At 53.8% G+C, this 21131-nt stretch overlaps 1 protein-coding gene across 14 annotated transcripts in view; it reads left to right on the top strand.

Annotated features, from left to right (window-relative positions):
- The window catches only part of GMEB2 (glucocorticoid modulatory element binding protein 2), a 32557-nt gene extending 19540 nt beyond the window's left edge, over positions 1 to 13017 (top strand). For all 14 annotated transcript variants that reach the window (XM_070247542.1, XM_023626934.2, XM_070247541.1 and 11 more), the window contains 6 exons: positions 3783 to 3886; positions 5986 to 6143; positions 8331 to 8402; positions 8831 to 8968; positions 9316 to 9438; positions 10088 to 13017. In XM_070247542.1, the coding sequence (XP_070103643.1) occupies positions 3783 to 3886; positions 5986 to 6143; positions 8331 to 8402; positions 8831 to 8968; positions 9316 to 9438; positions 10088 to 10746 (1254 nt within the window). In that variant the 3' untranslated portion in view covers positions 10747 to 13017. The remainder of the gene's footprint in view (positions 1 to 3782; positions 3887 to 5985; positions 6144 to 8330; positions 8403 to 8830; positions 8969 to 9315; positions 9439 to 10087) is intronic.
- The last annotated feature ends 8114 nt before the right edge of the window (positions 13018 to 21131 follow it).

Here is a 21131-nt window from a genome sequence, read left to right as displayed (position 1 = left end):
AGTTTCACAGCAGATTAGACACAGTTGAAGAGATATTTAGAGAACTGGAAGATAGAGGTAAAGTTATCCAGAATACAGACCACAGAAATAAAAAGGGAAAGTAGAAGCAGGAGAGTCGAATGCGTTATCTGAGCTCTGGCAGGAGAGCAGAGGGAGGTCAGGGAACTTCCATAACCCGTCCTCAGTTCAAGAGACGTAGCAGATCCCAGAACGAATGGATGAAAAGAAACCCACCACATTTCAAAGAGCTCTGAGTGCAGTTCAGAGGGCCTTCCACTGGCTCCATCTGGGGCAGTTTGACATCAAAATAATTAATGATAGTTTGGATTGTAACTCAAGTAAAATAAGAACCTGTTTCTTATTTTTTGTTTCATATTTGTTGAGTTCATATTTATTTCAGTGTTTCATGGCATTTATATCAAATAAATAGGGAGAAGTAAAGCTCTTACATTAGAATGCCAGCTAATAAATGTAGAAGGAGTGATGGAGCCAGAATGCTGAGTGGGTGTTGAAACTCATCAGTGAAAGCTGGTTGAGGAACAGGGTATTTACTTAAGTCTCCAAATATCCCCATCAATTTGGTATTAATTACAGAGGCAAAACAGTAATTTTGCAGTGGGAGGGAAGCCTGGCAGAGAGCTCCTTAACCAACTGATTGACATTTAGGTGTCAGGATTGGGACAAACCTCCACATGGGTCTCCTAATCGAGTGACAGGAATTCTGTGACATTCCTGCCAAAAGTACATAACCTGATTCTACTTGTGAGAAATTTGTGTCATCCGACACACAAATTGAGGGACAATTTACAAAAAACTTGCCCTGCGTGCTTCAAAAATGTTAAGGTTGGGAAGACAAGTGTCCTGAGGAGCTGCTCCAGTTTGAGGAGCCTGGAGGAACGTGACAGCAGGGGCAGTGCGCAGTCTGGGCTGGGTACCACATCAAAGAGAAGTTGCTTTAAGGCTCTGCTTGGGGCAGTTTGTGAAATCTGAACATGGCCTATGGACTAGGTGGTATATTAACAGTAATCTTCTGATCCTAAGGGGTGCAGGTAGCTACGTCAGAGGGCCTTGTTCTCAGGAAATAGACAGGAAGTGCCTTGAGCAGGGGCCTGATGTCTGCAGTTCACCCTCCACTGTTTAGAGGAGTGGTGTGCACACACGCATGCACACAGACGGAGAACAAGGAAGCACAGGGCCAGACACAGACAGTCGGTGAGCCTGGGAAAAGGCGTAGTAGTGCTCTTTGTACTTCTCTTGCAGTTATTCTGTAAGTTTGAAATAATGGCAAAATAAAAAGTTAGAAATAAACAAGAGATTTACCAGAGATAGCATCATAGTGGACTGCAGAGTGAGAGGCAAAGAAGGTCCTAGAGTAGCCGAGAGCAGACACTGACTCAGGAGCAGGAACCCACTGGCAGCTGAGTCCCTCACAGCGCCCGTGGGAGCTGGAGGATGGCAGAGCTGCCTGCTTGGGCTGCAGGAGGATGTTGCACTGCATGCAGTGAGACTTTCTTTAAAACTAGGGGGGTAAGGACACTTTCAGACAAAACTGTTTGCCACCGTCAAGTCATCACTGAAGAAACGTGTTCTAAGAGACGTATTTCAGGCGGAGGGAAGTGATTCCAGGCAGTTTTTAGGTGCAAGAAGGTGCGAAGAGTAAAGGAAGTGGGAATGTGAGTCTAAGGGGTCCACTCTGTGTGACCCTGGTGGCTTGCCTTAGGAAGGTTCTAAAGAAGCATCCAGTGCTGTGTGTACTGAGGTCAGGAGGGATTGAAGGAGTCACCTTAGCTCTGGACCCTGACAGCAGAGGCAGGTGCAGCATCCACCAAAGAGCAGAGTGCAACTTCCTGACTAGTGAGAAAAGTCTGGAAGGCAAAAAGCAATCGTCTGCCCAGAGAGAGGCAAGACGACGGCGTCTGGAGAAGGCAGACTGGTGGAGGAGAGCACAGAATCCCAGTGAGAAATGCACTGCTCAGGTGGCAGCTGGATTATCCAGGTGCTGCTGGGGTGGGCCAGAGGCAATGGCCAGAGATGGGCTCACATGTGGGGGTGTGCAGAGCCTGGGCACCGTGTGAACTTCCTGCTGGCTTGGGCCAGTGGCCAGAGAGGTCTTCCGACTCCGCCTGCCTGGGCTCAGAGCCCATCTCCCAAACAGCCAAGTGAAGGGTTCACTGGCTTCCTGGGCTCAGGGAGGCAGTGTGCAGATGCTCAGGAAATGGGGAAGATGACTTCCTTCAGCAGGGCTTCTCCAGCTGGTTGCTTTTGCCATGACCCAAGCTGATGGAGACTCAGGAGCTGAGGCATTGGTGGCAGGATCATCTGGGTTAGACCTGAACACAGACAGCAGGGCACCTTGAGAGGAAGTCGCCCCCGGGAGGGGAGGTCTCAGGGAGGGGAGGGCCTAGGGAGGGGAGGCCCTGGAGGCAGCCCCAGTGCCCTGGCCTGGGTCCAGTGGTGCGTCCAGGCCACAGTTGGAGCTTTTGTTTCTGTCTCTGCTGAGACTCAGTGACTCCATCTGCAGCCTGCTTGTTTTCTAAGTAAACAGAGTTTTATTTTGATTCTTTGGTTCTAATAAATGCTCATTTAACAAGATTGAATAGGATATTTTACCTTCTCAGGCCAGCTGAGCTCCAACATTGGGTGAAACTAGCAGGCCCCAGAACCCTGTGAGTGGGGAGGACAGCCCCCTGACTTTGAAAAGGATGTCTGTGCGTCTCAGTGCGAGAGTTCGGCGTGTTCTGTGCTGTGAAGGGCACTGTTCGGAGTGGGCTGGGCCGGGTGAGGGGCACTCACAGTTCATCTGGTACTCTCTGTCTCAGGTTATTTTCATCTAAGACATGCGCAGGTCTTCCTCAGGTTATGGTGGAGTTATGTCCTGATAAACCCATCATAAGTTTGAAATACTCTAAGTTGAAAATGAATTTAGCACCACTAACCTACCCAGCCTCCTGTCTCAGCCCCACCTCCCTCAGTGCTCAGAACGCCGACATGAGCCTGCAGGTGGCAGAATCACCAACACAAAGCTTGTTTTATAATAAAGTGTCAAGTATCTCGTGTAATTGATTGAGTCCTGGACTGAAAGTGAAAGCCGTCTGGTCCAGCGTGGTTGTCAGTGTATTGGTTGTTCACCCTTTTGAGGGCAGGCTGGCCGGGAGCTGCGCCTGCCACAGCCCAGCATCACCAGACAGCATCGTACCGAATGTCACTAGCCTGGGAAACGATGAAAATTTGAAGTACACTTTCTGCTGAATGCGCATTGCTTTTGCACCATGGTAAAGTTGAAAGATTCTAGGTGGAACCGTTCTAAGTTGGGGTCCATCTGTATGCTGTTTGTTGAATGAATCACTCCTAAGAAGGTTTGCTGACTCCCATCTGCAGGGAGAGCACCACATCTCCCTGAATGGCGGGGTTGCCTCAGCTCTCCCCTGGCCCTGGTGTCTGGTGTGTCCTTAGGCAGACAGCGCCAGGTGCTCAGCTCCCCCCCTGGGCGTGGGCAGTGCCTGCCACTGCTGACAGGAGGAGGCCAGCTCCGCACTCCAGCCCCTGTGCAGGGGGGCCGTCCCTTTTGCTCCCTGACTTGTTCTTTTTCCCAAATCAAGATTGCCGCTGGCTGAATCCTAAATGTTAGATTGAGAGCCAGCCTGCTGTTCCTCTGGGCCATGGTGCTCTGCCCGCCGTCTGTGCCCCTTCCCCAGGCTGGGCTCCAGACGGGAGGCCCGGCGAGAAAGAAGGGCAGGGAGGGGCTGCATCCTGACCCTGTGCTGCTGCGCTTCCCTCTACAGTACGACGAGCACGTCATCAGTCCGAAGGAGTTCGTGCACCTGGCCGGCAAGTCCACCCTGAAGGACTGGAAGAGAGCCATCCGCATGAATGGCATCATGCTCAGGTGGGTGAGGCGGGCGAGCCACACAGCTTCAAGTGCCCGTGACTGTCATGCGCCCCTCCTGGCGGAAGCACAGTAGCCACTGCTGTTTCATTGTTTCTTGGTTTTTGAAAGGGAGGCACATTTTGGACATGAGAGTCAGTAGCATCCCCAGGGGCTGCCCGGCCCACTCTCCAGCCTGCATGCAACGCTGTCAGACGTGGAGGGTTTTTTGTCTCATTTTGATTCCACCAATTCTTTACCTGGCGGAACTTGTGACTACTTCATCAGTAAAATATTAACAGTGTAATAAGTGTTTGCACGTCATACGGGCCCCCAGGCGTCATCTCTCAACATAGCCTCTGTGCTCTTCTTTATGTGCATTACTCCTTACTGAAGTGGACATGCAAAGCACACAGGTCATTGGTGAGCAGCCTCCTGCCTCTGGATGAGAACGTGCTCCTGGCTTTCCACCACAGTCGCCAGCCTGGGAGAGCCAGGTCCACGGCCTGCTTCTCTCTAGCCTGCGGTGCGTGTTCGTCTGGCTGGTTGTCTGCACTGTCTTTCCTGGCATGGCCAGTCTGCCTGGTGAGGGTCCTGTCTAGACCGCATCTGCGTTTGGTGGCTGCATCTCAGTCTCCTCGAGTCTGGATGGTTGCTCAGCCTGTTGTGGACTCGGCAGTGCTGGCGCCCCTTGCGGCCTTCAGTGGGGGCGTGCTCTGGGGTCAGGCGTCCACGTTCTCCCCACACACTTCCTTTCCCTCTGAAATTCATTAGGAATTTGTGGGAAGGTTTGGGCCAGTTCTCAGCTACCTCACGTAGACATCAGGTCTGAGAACGCTGAGGGTCCAGGGGTCACTCCTCAGGCTCCAGTGGCCATACCGGCCTCCATGGGACCTCTCGCTCCTGTCTGTGGGAAGCTGCTGGGGCTGGTGTTAGGGCCAGTGTCTGCTCTGTGGCCGCCCTGGGTGTGTGTGCCCTGTCTCGGATGGCCTCTGACCTCTTCCTGTCAACTGCAACACAAGGAGGAGGATGCCTTCTGAGAAGCCTAGGACAGACGCTATCCAGGCTTTTAGTTCACCCCAGAGGCCACCTCCCAGGTCCCACACTCACACTTTCTGCTCTGGTGGTGATGTTAGCCCCTCCTGATGTGGCCTGGCCTTCTGACCAGCCTTCCCGCCCTCCTGCCTGTGCCCATCCCCGCAGGCCTGCTGCCTGTCTGCCTGGAGACGCCAGCCGTGTTTGACGGTGTCTGGTGTGGCTGAGTTGGTTTGCTGTGCTGCCGGAGGGGCTGCTGTCCTCCACGCGTTTGTTCTCGAAGCGGCTCCTGCTGCCCTTGGCTGTGCCTTTGCTGCCCGGGGAGTGCCTGTAGCCCGTGGTTGGAGCCCTGACTCTGCAGAGCTGTGTGACCCTTGCACTGGTCAAGGTGCGCGTGTTGAGACGTGTGAGGCAGAGGGAAGGGCCTGGGAAGGGCCCTCCAGGAAGGCAGAGGACGTGCAGAGGGGGAATTCCCTTGCTGATAAAACTGAGGACCGGAAGTGATGCAGCCTGGAGATTGCAGGAAGCCAGAGGCACCGGGTCCTGGTTTTCGTGTGTGGGCAGAGGGCAAGCCTCCTCCTGAAGGGCTTGGCACCTCTCTGTTTCACAGTTGGCTGTATAGCACGCGGCTGTGCCACTGCCAGTGCCTTTGTTAGCTGTGGGTCTGCTCCCCGGGGGCCTGCGGATGGCAGAGCATCCTGGAAAGGCCTAGCCCCACAGTGCTCAACCAGCATCTCGAGGACACCCGCCAGTCAGGGCCCCATTTCTCCCTGGGGGCACTGGCCATTGCAGTTACACTGCCTGTGGCCACAGTCACACACAGGCCACCAGGGCCAGCTGCCTGGCTGCAGCAAGTCCCCGTGCTGGCTCAGAGCTTTGTGCTGGAGGGGTGACAGAGGCCTGTCTGGGAGCTTCTGTGGAGCCCACCTCCGCCTCCTGAAGGCTTGGCCTTGGTTAACCACTCTGTAGCCACCACCTCTCCTGGGATCTGCTCCCAGACCCCGTTCCTTGCAGTCGCGCTCGCAGGCGCCCTGGCCGCGGCCTTGGGTGCAGCGGGTGACACTCTTGTCCCTCCTCTGCCACAGGAAGATCATGGACTCCGGGGAGCTAGACTTCTACCAGCACGACAAGGTCTGCTCCAACACTTGCCGCAGCACCAAGATCGACCTCTCGGGAGCCCGCGTGTCCCTCAGCAGCCCCACGTCAGCCGAGTACATCCCGCTCACGCCTGCCACGGCTGATGGTACGTGCTGGGGCTGAGGCTTTGCTCTTGCTGGCTCAGCATGACCCAGCCCCACTCTGGCTCCCGCCTGCAGAGGTGAACAGGAGGTGAATGTGCCTGCTGCTTGGGCCTCTGTGCGTGCACACATGGCAGCCTGCTGTCCCCTCTGGGCCAACGGTGTCGGTGGCCACCTCTGGCTGAGTTGCTGTTTTCATCCACAAGGGAGATTAAAGTACTTTTTCTTTTTAAGCCATTTTTGTTGTAAAATATAATATCTCATGTAGAGAAGCATATAAGAACAGTAAGGCCGAAGTCCAGTGCCCACACCACCAAGTTTGACCCATCGGGGGCTCCCCTCATGTCCCGTCCAACCCCCACCCTCCCCTTGCAGCTGCGCCCCAGCTGGGGGCCCACTCTTCCTGCAGCACTTGGCGCTCTGCTTGTGTGTGTGCGCGCGTGCTCCCTGCCGCTTGGGTTTCCACCGACGTGCTTAGCTGTTCTTCCCTGTTGATATCTCTTGCTCCGACTTGTAGAAGGACTATGAGTTCTTTCCAGGTTTTTGAGTAGAGAAATGCTCTTTAAAGCTGTAGTGAGAGTGAAATCAGGTCCTGAGCTCCCTGTTCGTGTCACCCAGGGATGATCCCAGTGTTGCATTTCCACTGGTGTCACTTGGGTTGCCCCTACACTGTCACTCCATGGGGTCAGTTTGGGCGTGCTGCCGTGTGTCCAGGAACCGTCCTTATCACTGACCAGACAGTGGTCAGTTGGGAGGCCTTGCCCTGTACTTGGGAGGAACGAGAGGGAGGCCGGGGGCAAAGGCGAGGTCCTGCTGTTTACCCCAGATGTGCTCCCTGCGCCCTGCCTGAGTGGGCTGGCGGCTGCAGTGCGGACAGCTGCTCTGGTTTGGTCCTTCTTGGGCGCTCCGGGAACACACAGGTTGCCAGTCAGCTCTTTCCTCGTGCAGTGGTTACAGTTGGCAGTGATGAGGCGTTTCTGCACCAAAGCCCCAGGCTGGGTCCTGGTCTGGTTCCCTGGACGGCGCGAGGCAGTGTGGGGAGGGGCCGGATCACAGCCCAGCCCCTCCTCCTGGAGACACATTGGAACATGTGTTCCACTCCCGGTGGGCCAGTAGCTTTCCTGAGAACTTGGACTCAGTTCCTGAGAACTGAGGGTCACGTTGGGTTGTTGGGTTCAGACCCTCTGCTCCGTCTTATGACAGGCAGCCCATCATAAGCAGACTGACCTCTGAGGAAGGGCCGGGCTCTGAGCGCTCCTGTCAGTGCACGTGTCCGGTGAAGTGCACGTCGGGTTTAGGATTTAGTTCTTTGAACTCTGTTCTCCCTTGATGATTTGGCCAGTCTGTCTATCGCTTTACTTAAACTCATCTGTGTGGTGGTTTCTTCAGCCAGAGTCTGTGAGAGCAGCTGCCTCGCCTGTTGTGGAGTTAGTCAAGGGTTTTGTATCAGCTCAGAGTGAAAACATCCGTTTGTACCCCCGATCATTCCCAGTGTGTGATATTCCCCAGCATGTTGTCTTTGCCGGGTGTGGAAGAGGCCAGCATGAGGGGGAGAAGCTCACGCAGACACCAGCCGGCTGCCAGGCTTGTTTAAAAGCCTGGTCCCAATAGAAACAGCGCCAGATGGCCAAGCCAGGGGCATCCAGGTCATGCTGCAGGCCCGAGGGCGGGAATCGATTAGGCCAAAGAGGATAGCATCTGTCTCTCAAAGCCCCACGTCTTCTGATGTAGAGAATGCAAACACAAGAGATACCCAGACACATGGTGGCTTCAGTGAAACGAGATGCAAGGGGAGGAAGAAGTCCAGGCACGACGGACTCAGCGTGCAGCAGGGCCTGTGCCGCGCTCGCGGGAGAGGAAGACAGGCGGAGGAGCTACCATCTGGCGCCTAACTGTCGAGTCCTGGAAGCTCCTGGGGAAGTTATAAATGCAATGGAAAGAGCAAAATGTTGAGAGCTGTTGAGACTGTGTGATGGGCTCGAGGAGATCTTTTAGTTCTTCTTTGTGTTTGAAAGTGTCTGTGATTGGAAATTTTGAAAATAAATTTCAAGTGTGAGGCAAGTCAGTCCTTTGTCGCACTAGTGCACGTTTGTGTCAGTTTTGTGAAAATTGGTGCAAAGGAGAGATTCAGAGCTCATATTTTGGGGATAGGTTAGGCGGGCGAGGCTGACCGCTGTTCCATCTTGTTGCAGTGAATGGGTCTCCTGCCACCATCACCATAGAGACCTGCGAGGACCCCAGCGACTGGACCACGGCCATCGGAGGTACCGGTCCTTCCCGGGGCTTCTTGTGGGTGGAGGGCCTGGGGCAGGAGTCGGGTGTGCTCGGCAACAGAGCAAGGCTCCCCCCGGTGCTCACCCTCAGGCAGATGCAGGCAGGGCCGGTGGAATCACCTTCTTGGAGAAAGTGGCCCTGCAGTGGGGGGAGCTCTGCCTTTGGCCGGGCACCAGCAGCTGTCCCCCAGGTGCTTGGAGGCTGTGTTCAGTGCCATTTCCTGTGGGCCGACCCCCTGGACTTCGCATGTGAACACGGCTAGGCTGACTGAGGCCCAGCTCAGTGGGAGGGGGATGCTGCTGACCCCCAGAGCTGTGTCCCCCTGGCAGTCCTTTGCTCCTCCCTGTGGTTGGAAGCCCCTGGTGAGGCTGCCCATGTAGGACTCTTCCTGCTCTCTGAGCCTCTCCTTCCCTCACAGATGACACCTTTGCTTTCTGGCGAGGGCTCAAGGACGCTGGCCTGCTGGACGAGGTCATACAGGAGTTCCACCAGGAGCTGGTGGAGACCATGAAAGGCCTGCAGCAGCGGGTGCAGGATCCTCCCCTGCAACTGCGAGGTAAGGGGGCTGTGTGTCTGCCCTGGCCTTGGTGGGTGCCGCCCCTGGGGCCTCGTTCTACTCCTGAGCAGCGGCAGGATGGCTGGCTACCTCAGGATGCCACCGGGTGCAGCCTGCTCCTTGCAGCTGCGAGCTGAGCCCAGCAGCGTCTCCCTCCAGGCCTTTCCACTGGGAGGGAGCTGAGTCCTAAGCTAGGCTGAGCTTCTGGTGGTGAAGGAGGTGAAGGCAAGACCCGCCTCTCCCAGGCTGGCGTGTGTGTTTCTTGGGCATCTCTGGTTGGTCTGGAGCCCCGAGGAGCCGGCCCTGGTCCTGTCCTGTTCTCACTGTGCTCACCTTGCCCCTTTAAGATGCCGTCCTCCTCAACAACATCGTGCAGAACTTCGGCATGCTGGATCTGGTGAAGAAGGTGCTGGCCAGCCACAAGTGCCAGATGGACCGTTCACGGGAGCAGTACGCCCGCGACCTGGCGGGTGCGTCCAGGCGGTAGAGTCAGGCTTGGCGGCTAGGGCTTGCCTCTCTGGGCTGTGTGCCTGCACGACTGTCCCTAGTCACAGCCACGCAGGGGAGCTTTTCCTTAGAGGGCTGTGGAGGCAGAGTGTGAAGTCCTGGACAGACCAGGAACGTGCTTAGTGCTGCCATGCAGGGAGTCAGTGGTGCCTGGACCGCCGTAGTCAGACCGCCATGTGGAGAGCATAGTCACTTGTCTTGTGCTTTGGTGACTCACTACATAGTTACTTCTAAGAGCCAACTAGAGACGCGGCAAAGGCCGACTGTGACCCCCAGAGCTCACCTTTGACCTCTGTGCCTCTTCCCCAGCGTGCCCCTGGTGCCTGGACTTATGGGGGTGTGCATGTGTGTGCGCACGTGTAAAGTGGGCTGGTTTGACCTGTTTTTATCTTAATATGTCACAAGAGCAACTTTCCCTGCAAAGGGAGGGTGCTGTTGAGGAGAATGGGCGGGTCTGGCAGCTCAGAGGTGCTGCCTTTGAGACGGCATTTCTGCTGCCTTGGCGGGACAGGTCCCTGGGTCAGGGCAGGCCCCGGGTCAGCGCAGGGTGTGCATGGTCTTACGCTCTGTCTCCACATACCTGCACTGATGCTCTGCCCCGTCCACCCACAGCCCTGGAGCAGCAGTGTGACGAGCACCGCCGACGGGCCAAGGAGCTCAAGCACAAGTCGCAGCACCTGAGCAATGTGCTCATGACGCTGACGCCCGTCTCCCTGCCACCCCCCGTGAAGCGGCCCCGGCTCGCAAGGGCCACGTCCGGGCCGGCTGCCATCGCCTCTCAGGTGCTCGCCCAGTCCGCGCAGATCGCCCTCGCCCCGGGCGTGCCTGTCTCCCAGCTGACCAGCGTGCCGCTTGGCAAAGTGGTGTCCACCTTGCCATCCCCTCTGCTGGGCAAGGGCTCCCCCCAGGCTGCTCCTGCCAGCTCCCCGGCCTCACCACTGCTTGGGGGCTACACAGTGCTGGCCTCATCGGGCACCACCTTTCCTAGTGCGGTGGAGATCCACCCGGACGCGTCCAGTCTCACGGTGCTGAGCACGGCTGCCATGCAGGACGGCAGCACTGTGGTCAAGGTGGTGAGCCCGCTGCAGCTGCTCACCCTGCCCGGCCTAGGCCCCACCCTGCAGAACGTGGCCCAGGTGTCACCCGGGGGCAGCACCATTGTGACAGTGCCCACGGGGGCCATGGAGAGCGCTGTGGCTGCCCCGGGGCCTGAGGAGCACACAGCCACCATTGAGGTGGCCGCCCTGGCGGAGGGCCATGAGCACAAGTAGCCATCAGCAGAGGGCGAGGCCCCTCTCAGGCACAGGGATGGCTGCCTCTCCTCAGGCCGTGGCCGGCAGAACATGGCACCAGCGTCTGGAGGGTCACGTGGGGCTGCTGAACCAAAGAGGAGCCACCGAAACAGTGGAGAGAAGAGAGAGGGACAAAAATGCAGCTGCCTCTGGCGCCTGTCCCGCGTTCTGAGCTTCTCCCCTTCTTTCTTGGGAAATATATTTTTCCATCTGTTGCTTATTAATACTGTTTACACATTGGGCCTTGATCAGGAGCCAGGCGGAGGGGACAAGGCCTAGGTGCAGCCGGGTGCCAGGAGCAGCCAGGGAGGGGGTGCCTGTAGACCCGCAGGCCTGCGCTGCCTGGGGGCACGTGACTAGCACTTGTCTTGGGAACCGTCCCCAAGTGTGGAAACCCGTGGATCCTATGGATTTGGTTTCTTCCCACAGTTTTCTGTAGGTTTAGTGCAGCCACATCCTGTTCCTCATCTCTGGAACAGGCATCACTGGGGCCGCAGGTCTGCACGTGGTTCAGGTCTGGGGGCTCCCGGGCACCCAGGGGTTGGGGTGCAGAGCCCAGGGGCACCCGCCTGAGCAGAGGGGGCTGAAGGCCACGAGCAGCACGCGCTTCCTCTCTCTGCCCACAGGCGAGAATGGGGACACCCACCTCCCCTCACCCGGCAGGTGCTCAGGGGCCACTGTACATGCACTGTGGGAGTTTTTAAGTGACTTGTTTAGTAGGCTTCTAGGAAGAGTCAAGTTTGTAGCATTTTCAACCTAAACGATGCTTAGTGCCTAGGCTTCCTGAATCTGCTCTGGGTTCCAGAGTGTTTTGTACAAAACAGCTGTTGGGATGGCCCGTGGGTGACCAAGTGCTGGGGAGGTCTGCCGTTCTCCCCTATGAGGCCCCAGCACTGAACTGGCCCCCCCAGGGGAGTGTGATGGCGGGTGTGCTCCTGGGGCTTTGGTCCTGGGGGTGGGAGCCTAACTAGCACAAGACAGGAGCTGTGGAGGGTTCCCACAGGGTGGAGATGCCCCTTCAGATCACGGGCTCATCGTCGCCCCCTGTGCTCAACCTGCTGGTGGGGCCAGCATAGCAGCCTCAGCCTGGGACCCCCCACGCCTCCCCACCTGGAGGCGGCTGCACCCTGCTGGCTGACACCGGTGCCCCAGCATGTGTGAGGCGGCTGCCTGGCAGGCTCGGCCGGGCCATTCCCCTCAAGGTGGGGACCTGGGTGCTCCTGGGAAGGGCTGTTCCTGGGCATCTGCAGTTCTCATTTTGGACTCAGGAAGACCAGGCAGGGGCCGCTCTGTAGGCCTTAAGCTGTCGCCAGCAGGGTCCCCGGCCACCCCTAGACGACCTGCCAGCTCTGTCACCGCTGCCACCCACAGTGGGGGAGGGGCCCCCGAGAAAAGCCACCACCCCACCTCATGCTCTGAAGAGAACTGGGCTCCTTCTGTCCGTCCTTCCGCCCATCAAGTGCCCCAGAACCCCCTCAGAGGGCCTCGCCCCACGTCAAGCTACTGAGGTTGTTGTTTTGTTTTCTTTGTTATGTTTTGTCTGCTGTTGTCATGGGCCAGCTGGTTGCAGCGTGCTCTTTACTCGTCGGTGTACATACTCCTTTTTTAAGCTCATCTTCACTGAGTCATGAATCCTGTTACACGTGGAGTGTGACCCTGTGTGTGGGTACCCCTGGCCCGCCCACCCGTCCACACCAGCTCAGACTGTATTAATACCATGTCGCTGATAAAACTGTCTTGCCCGTGGAGCCTTTGTCAGAGTTGGAGGAGCCCGCTTGTACCGGGAGTGCTGGACGGAAAGTTCACTTCAGAGCCATCTACACGGAATCACACACAGCTTCAGAATCAACACCCAGCCCCTTACTCCATCCTGGGACGTTCGGATGCAGGGCTGGGAGGCTGTGTCCAGTACTCCCTAGGTCCGCTCACTCGTGGACATCCGTGTCTGGCAGGGCTCAAGCCCCAGGCTGCGGGGAGGGGTCCGCCGTCCTCGAGGAAACAGCCACTGGGGACGGGGTCAGTGCGCTCTGTGGGCGCCAGCCCGCGCCCCACCTCCAGTCTCCTTGGGGCAGAGCGACAGGCTGTCCCAGTGCCTGTGCATTGAATGCTGGGAAGGCAGGGTCAGGTTTGGTTTTTCCCGTCGGTGCTCAGAGGCAGCCTGGGGAAGGGAAGCATCTGAGTTCTACTTTGTATGTTGTTTTGCAAGTATCCGCTCGGTACTTTGATTTAAAATAAAAACGTTTTTCATAATTTGTTTCTTGTGATGACAGGTTGTAGGGGGGTCAAATCACATGTAAACGCCTGCCCGCTGCCTGCAGTGCTGGCTCACATGTGCTCACGCTCCAGTCACATGTAAGCACATGCCCGCTCCCTGCAGTGCCGGCTCACGTGTGCTCATGCTCCAGTCACGTGTAAGTGCGTGCCCACTGCCTGCAGTGTTGGCTCACGTGTGCTCACACTCCGACATCTGCCCTGGAGAAAGTGCTCTGGGGGCCCCGAGGTCACAGCTGTTTTTAACAGCAGAGGTTCTGCTGGCGTCCTCTTTCTCCTGTGTGCAGCGTCTTCCAGAGGCCAAGGCATGTCGTCGCCCTGACCTGTGGCCACGGCCCGTGGAGCATGTGCTGCAGGTCCTCACGTCTCTGCGTGCGGTCGGACTTAACTTGTAACGTGGCAGTGCTGAGACACTGGGTCCTGAGACGGCGTGTGGGGCTGCTGTGCTGATGTGTGAAGGGCCAACCCCTGTGCATACCGCTGAGCTGGGGCAGCCGGGCAGGAGAGGGTGGCACAGTCGGGATGTGAACCTTCCCCGACATCTGGCTGGGGCTGCCTGCCCTCTCTCCACCCTGCTCCTGTCCCCGGTGGGAGCTCCTGCTGGTGCCCAGAGCTGGGGGTCTTCCTGCCACGTCTCCAGCAGCTGTTCCCTGCCTGCGGGATTGTCACCCTCAAGTCCCTGGTGGAGAACAAGCAGAGGTGCTCCCTGTGGGGTGGGGCAGCTGTTTCGGGCAAGGGCGGGTGGCGGGGAGGCCTGTGGGGAAGAGGGATGGCGGGCGGCCCGCAGGAGATGGGCGTCCCAGAGTTGTGTGGGGAGCACATGCGGCTTTCTCTGGTTGGTCCCGAGTTGGAAGCAGGACAGCTGTGGGGACTGCTGTTGGTGACAGGGCCTTGACCGTCCAGACCGAGAGCAGAGGCTGTGGATCCATTGTGCCTCGGGCTCCACACAGCTCTTTCTAGGGGTCACTTGTCTGCCATACCTCTGCTAACGATGCCTTGAAGCTCCCTACACCCGTCAGGAGGAAAGCCCTCAGCCACGCTGTGGCTCTTCCTCACCTGTGTTTTTGGTGGAGGCTCTGCCGCCACTGCCTTCTGCGGGGACACTCAGGGGCGCTGCAAACCTGGTGGATGGCTGCTCCCCACTCCCATGTCCTCAGCTGTGGAGCGGCTGGGGCTGGAGACTCTGTGGCATGTGGAGCTGACTCCTCTGAGCAAGGCACAAGACTCCTGCTCCGGGGCCTGTGAACCAGCCAACAAGCAGTCTCAGGAGTAGACGGTGTCGGGCTAGTAGTGACGGCACAGCCCTGTCCAGGGACAGAGAGCACGAGAGGGCCGGGTGGTGTCAGTGCTTCAGCGAGCTGGAGATCACAGCATGGAGCGGGCAGTAGGAGGACCGAAGAGGGCCCAGGGCCAGAGCAGTGTGGTCACCATGGCCCAAGACGGGTGGAGGGGACCTGTCTTGGGAAAGGGGAGCTCAGGAGGCTGGCCTGAGCAGCTGGGTGGATGGTGGTGCCCCCTAGAATTGTGTCCTGGGCCATCAGATCTGAGCTGCCCACAGATACCGTGGCAGGAGTGGCCCCAGGTGAGACCCCACAGGAAGGGTATGGCAGCACACTCCTTAGCTCCCTATTTATTGCAACAGAGGATGTGCACGGAGAAGCACCCGTCACTCAGAAGGGTGAGTTCCCAGCGGGGACCCCTGCACCCAGCACCTGGACCAAGGGCAACAAGGACCCTGACTCTCAAAGCCCATGTTGTTTCCTCCGACGTTCCAAACCGTGATAGTGGAGTTGCACGGTATGGACTCTGTGGCGGCCTCTGGCCACGTCGTGTGCACTGGTTCCTGCAGCCTTGGCCTGGACATTAACGCCGGGAGGAGCAGTGCTGGTGAAGAGAAGGATCCAGAACCAAGCTCTGGGGAAGGTGGGAGTTCTTGCAGGCGGGGAGTTTGTGGAGCTCCCACTGGTGGAGGCTGTTTTGTTCCAGCCTTGGGTCAAGGTTCCCCTTCAGTCTCAACTTTTATCCTGCAGCGACTTGCATAACACTCTCAAAACCCGGTTCTTTGATTATTGAAAGCATATTAAAGAGGGTCAAAGAGCATGGGTGCAGCCTCTTAACACAGCCCACAGGGCAGACAGAGGGACCCCTGCTCCTCCCCACGGGCTGGCCGCAGGTCTGCTGGGAGCAAAGCCTGAGTCCTTGCATACTGGAGAGAGTGTGGTCTGTCTACACGTTCCTCCTCGAGGCTGCACTGGGCACTCCTCGTGCTCAGCCCCCTTGCATGTTGGGCATGGCTGGGCTAGGAATTTGCGCTCAGGAAGAGCCATGTGTATGCCGCAGGCGCTCACCACATGCGTGTCGGACATCCTGATGCCCAGTCTCCTCGAGAGGGAGCAGGGGGCTCTAGACCTTGTCCTCCACTCTGTGTCCAGGGTTCGCCCACGGCTCCCTGACCCCCAGCCTCAGCCCTCTCCCGTGTGGTCTGCATCTCCCAATATCCCACCAGACCCCGCACAGAGCCCTGCCCTGTGGCCACACCTGCCTCCCCCCATCTTCTGTCTCAGGAGGGGCACCGGCACCCAGTCAGGCGCCTGGGCTGGAAAGGAGTCGATTCCCCACCCCCACCCTCAGTGTTAGGGGCCCTGGCTCGGGAGAGCCCCTCACCTCTCCTCTCCATCTCTCCTGTCCCTGAACAGGCCGGCAGAGTCGGCTTGCCAAGGCCACTCTCTAACTGGTCTCCCACTTCAACACCTGTCAGCTGCAGTCTGATCTAAGACCTAAACCTCCACTCCGTCCCCAAAGCCTCGTGGGCCTCGTGCCCCCTTCCCCCGGATCAGAGGCTGGGTCCTTGCCTCTTTCCCTGTTGTGGAGACACTGCCCTGGAACCACATCAATTCTTGTAAATGGCCATGTGTGCTTGAAAACAAAATGTGTGTTTTCTCTGGGCCGCGTGCGTTCCTACATTTTCTATTGGATCAAGCTCACTGACTTGTTGGGCGTTTCTTTCTTTCTTTCTTTCCTGTTTTTTTGTTTTGGTTTTGGTTTTTTTCGCTGAGGAAGATTCTCCCTGAGGTAACATCTGTGCCAATCTTCTTTTTTGTATGTGGGTCGCTGCCACAGCATAACCACTGACAAATGGTGTAGGTCCATGCCTGGGAACTGGAGTCAGGCTGCCCAAGCAGAATGTGCTGAACTTAACCGCTAGGCCACAGGGCCGGCCCTGGGCATTTCTATATTTATATTTACTTATTGGTCAGCTTGACCTCTCAGTTTCTGAGAGAGGTGAGTTACAATCTCTCTTTGGGGTGGTGAATTTGTTTGACATCTCTTAAAGAAAATAGACTTAAAATTTTATTATTTATTGCTTTATTTATTATCATTTATTTATATTTACTTTAAGAGCAGTTTTAGGTTCATAGCAAAACTGAGAGGCAGGTACAGAGATTTCCCATATACCCTCTGCCCCACACATCATAGCCTCCTCCATATCAACATCCCCCACCTGATGGTGCATTTGTCACAGTTGAAGAACCTGCGTTACACATCAGAATCACCCAGAGTCCATCGTTTACAGAAGGGTTCACTCTTGCTGTTGTGCATTCTGTGGCTTTGCACAAATGTTCGAGGACGTGCATCCATCCTTATAGTATCACACAGAGTAGTTTCGCTGCCCTAACCATCCTCTGCTCTACCTTCATCCCTCCCGCTACTCCCAGGCAACCTCTCATCTTTTTATTGTCTCCATAGTTTTCCCTTTTCCAGAATATCTTATAGTTGGAATCATGCAGCATGTAGCCTTTTCAGATTGGCTTCTTTCACTTAGTGATACGCATTTAAGTTTCCTCCACGTCTTTTCATGGCTTGACGGCTCATTTCTTTTCATCACTGAATAATATTCCATTTTCTGGAATTCGTCTTGAAGTTTATTTATTCATTCACCTTGAAGGACATCTCCAGTTTTGGCAATTATGAGTAAAGCTGCTTATAAACATCTGTGTGAAGGTTTTTGTGTGGACATAAGTTTTTAACTCCTTTGGATAAATACCAAGGAGCATGATTACTGGATCGTATGGTAAGAATAGGTTTAGTTTTGTAAGAAACCACCAAACTGTCTTCCAAGGTGGCTGTATCATTTTGCATTCCCACCTGCAACAAATGAGATTTCCTGTTGCTCCACATCCCCACCAGCATTTGGTGTCAGTCTTCCAGGTTTTGGCCATTCTAATAGATATGTAGTGGTGGTATCTCACTGTTGTTTTAATTTGCATTTCCTTGATGACATATGACGTGGAGTGTCTTTTCATGTGCTTATTTGCCATCTGTATATCTTTTTTGGTGAGATATCTGTTCAGGTCTTTTGCCCATTTTTTAAACAGGTTTTTAGCTTTCTTATTGTTGAGTTTTGATAGTTCTTTGTATATTTTGGATAACAGAACTATATCAGGTAATGTCTTTTATAAATATTTTCCCCTAGTCTGTGACTTGTCTTCTCCTTCTCTTGACAGCATCTTGCAGAGTAGAAGTTTTTAATTTTAATGAAGTCCAGTTTATCAATTCTTTCTTTCATGGATTATGGCTTTGGCGTTGTATCTAAAAAGTCCTCACCAAACCCAAGGTCATCTAGGTTTCCTCCTCTATTATCTTCTAGGTGTTTTATGGTGTTGCATTTTGCGTTTAGGTCTATGATCCATTTGAGTTAATTTTTATGAAGTATGTAAGGTCTGTGTTTAGACTCATTTTTGTGCATGTGGATGTCCAGTTTTCCAGTACCATTTGTTGAAACGATTGTCCTTTCTTCATTGAATTGATTTGCTCCTTTGTCAAAGACTAGTTGATTGTATTTATGGGAGTCTATTTCTGGGCTCTCCATTCTGTGCCATTGGTCTATTTTTCTATCTTTCACAAATACCACACCGTCTTGATTACTGAGTAATAAGTCTCGAAGTCAGGTAGTGTCAGTCCTCCAACTTTGTTCTTCTGCTTCAATATTATTTTGGCTTTTCTGGGTCTTTTGGCTCTCCATATAAACTTTAGAATCAGTTTGTGTATATCCTCAAAAGAACTTGCTGGGATTTTGATTGGGATTGCATTGAATCTATAGATGAAGTTGGGTGCTTTCTATATTTTAAGGTTAGGTTATTAGGTATATACATGTTAATGGTTTATCTAGTTTCTTGGATAGTGTTTTTCAAACAGTGGTAACACAATTTAGTGGGTTGTAAAACCAGTTTAGAAGAGAGTGTTTTCTTAAACATGGAGGAATAGAATACAATAGAACAAAACAGAATGTAGTAGAACAGAATAGAATAGAAATTTCAGAGTGTGTCACGTGTATTAAAATTACTACTTTGGGAAATGTTAGTTGCAAATCCCGGTCAAAAAAGTTTGAAAAACCCTTTTTCATTAAGTAGTGTTCCTTCCTGGTCCTATTTATTCTGTGGGGGGTTTTTGGCCCTAAACTCTAGGTTGTCTTACGTTAATATTGCTATGTCAGCATTTATTTATTTGTTTTTGGGTGGTAGATGCCTGGCATATATTTTTCCCTTTTAAAAAATTCATTCATTCATTCATTTTTTGCTGAGGAAGATTTGTCCTGAGCTAACATCTGTGCCAATCTTCCTCTTCCACATATTTTGTATGTGGGTTGCTGCCACAGCATGGCTGCTGACGAGTGGTGTCCATGGGAACCAAACCCAGGTTGCCAAAGCAGAGCGCGCCAAACTTAACCATCAGGCCATGGGGCCAGCCCCTCCTTTTTTATTTTTAATCATATTGTGTCTTTGTGTTTTAGTGCATCTCTAGTAAGCAGCAAATGTTTGTGTTTTCCTTCTCTTAGCATCTGACGTGTGACTCTCAGTCTTTTGGTGGTGTGGTCCTTTTATGTTTATTGTAAGGACTGACATGCTGGGACCCATGTCTCCTGGTAAGTCGCCCTGCAGGCAAAAGTGTTTAGAGTTTGCTGACTTGTGCTGTCTTCCAAGTTGGGTCTGCCTTTTCTTTCCCACTTTTTTTTCCTATAATATGGATGACTCTCAGCTCTCTTCTGTGTGGTGGCTTTAAAACACCCGCAAACTCCACAACACTCCCCCCTGCAAAAGCTGGAGTCTAATTTCCCTTCCCCAGATGTGAGCTGGCCTTAGTGACTCACCTTTAGTGACTAGGATGTGGCAGAAGTCATGCTGTTTGACTTCTGAGGCTGGATTGGGAAAAGGTGATAGTTTCCACCCGCCGTTCTCTCTCTCTTTCTGTCTCTCAGAACATGCCCCTTCTGGAGCCTGAGCTGCCATGTTGGAGACCACGTGGAGATAGAGACAGATGCTCAAGGAGCCCCCACCATTGCAGCCCCCAGCCCAGGTGCCAGACGTGGAGTGAGGAGCCTCGGATGACCCCGCCACAGAATCTGAGTCTTCTGGCTGAGGCTTGGGCATCACGGAGTGGACAACAGCTGTCCCTGCTGGTCCCTGTCTGAATTCCTGACCCACAGGACTCATGAACATAAATAATGGTCACCACTGAGTTCTGGGGTCATTTGTGACACAGCTACATTAACTGGGGCATACTGTGTCTTGATCAGCTTCTCTCCACCTGAGCCACACGTGAACACTGCATCTGGGTCCTGTTCACTGTTTGGTGGCCTTAGGGGCTGGACCAAGGGAGGGGTTCATCTGAGTGGCTTTCTTTCTGTTGGGATGGCTAAGGCTGGAGGCTCTTCTGCATGAGGCTGGGTTTCCACAGGGCAATTTGGCCTTGGCCTCAGCCAGGACTCACAGGTTTTCAGATCAGAGTCTAGGTGGTTTTCTCTGCTCAGGGTACCTGCACCATGCGGGTATGATGAATCTGTGTACCACTGACCTGGTTTATAATAATCTCTCTGTTCTTGAACTTCATGTACGTGAAACCATACATTAAATACTCTTTCGGGTCTGGCTGCTTTCACTCAACACAATGTTTTTGAGATTCCTCCATGCTCTTGTGTGTATCAGTCATTGTTTTTTCCTGAGTAGTATTTCATTATACAAATATTCCATAATTTGGTTATCTGGTAGCCTGACGATGGATGTTGGAGTTGTTTCCAGTTTTTGCTCCTATGAGTGAAGCTGCTGTGCACCTACAGGTACAAGTCTTTGTGTGGACAGTCAACACCCCACCCCAGGCTTTGTGAAGATCGAAGACGCGTTTTCATTTCTCTTGGAGAGATACCTAGGAGTGGAATTGCTGGGTCATAAGTAGATGTTCCTTTAACTTTATTAGGACCTACCAAACTGTCTTTCACAGTGGCTGCCCCATTTTGCATTCCCATCAGTGATGTTTGAGAGTTCCTGCTGCTCCACATCCTCGCCAGCACTAGGTATTGTCAGTCTTTCTAAACTTAGTCATGCTGCAGTGTTCAAAGTGGTATCTCCTTGGGTTTGGATTTGCATTTCCCTGGTGGCCAATGACGTCAAGCACCTTTATAATGTGCTTGTGGCCTTTTGTATATTTTCCTATATGAAGTGTCATTTCAAATATTTTATTCATTTGAAAAAAACTGAGCTTTTTTTTTAAATTGAGCTTTTTTTTTTTTTAAGATTGGCACCTGAGCTAACATCTGTTGCCCATCTTCCTTTTTCTTCTTCTCCCCAAAGCCCCCCAGTACATAGCTGTATATTCTAGTTGTAGGTCCTTCTGGTTGTGCTATGTGGAACACCTCAGCATGGCCTGATGAGTGGTGCTAGGTCTGCGCCCAAGATCCAAACCTGGGCTGCCAAAGTGGAGCGCATGAACTTAACCACTCGGCCATGGGGCTGGCCCCTAATTGAGTTTTAAGATTAAAAAAATAATGTGCATACAGTTCTTCACCAGATATGTACATTTTGAATTTTTTTCAGTCAATGGCTTGCCTTTTCATTTTTCTCACTGGCGTCTTTGGAAGAGCAGAAATTTTTGGTATTTATGACATCCAGTTTATCAACTTTTTCTTTTACATTAGTGCTTCTCATGTCCTTTTAAAGAAATATTTGCCTACCCCAAGGCGGTGGAGATTTCTTCTAGAAGCTTTGCAGCGCACCCTTGACTGTCAGATGACTCATCTTGAGTTCCTGTTTTGTGTGATG

The sequence above is a fragment of the Equus caballus genome, chromosome 22 (genome assembly GCF_041296265.1).
Source record: "Equus caballus isolate H_3958 breed thoroughbred chromosome 22, TB-T2T, whole genome shotgun sequence".
NCBI classification, from domain to species: domain Eukaryota; kingdom Metazoa; phylum Chordata; class Mammalia; order Perissodactyla; family Equidae; genus Equus; species Equus caballus.
The sequence above is the reverse complement of the archived record's forward strand: the minus strand, read 5'-3'. Positions and strand labels throughout refer to the sequence as shown.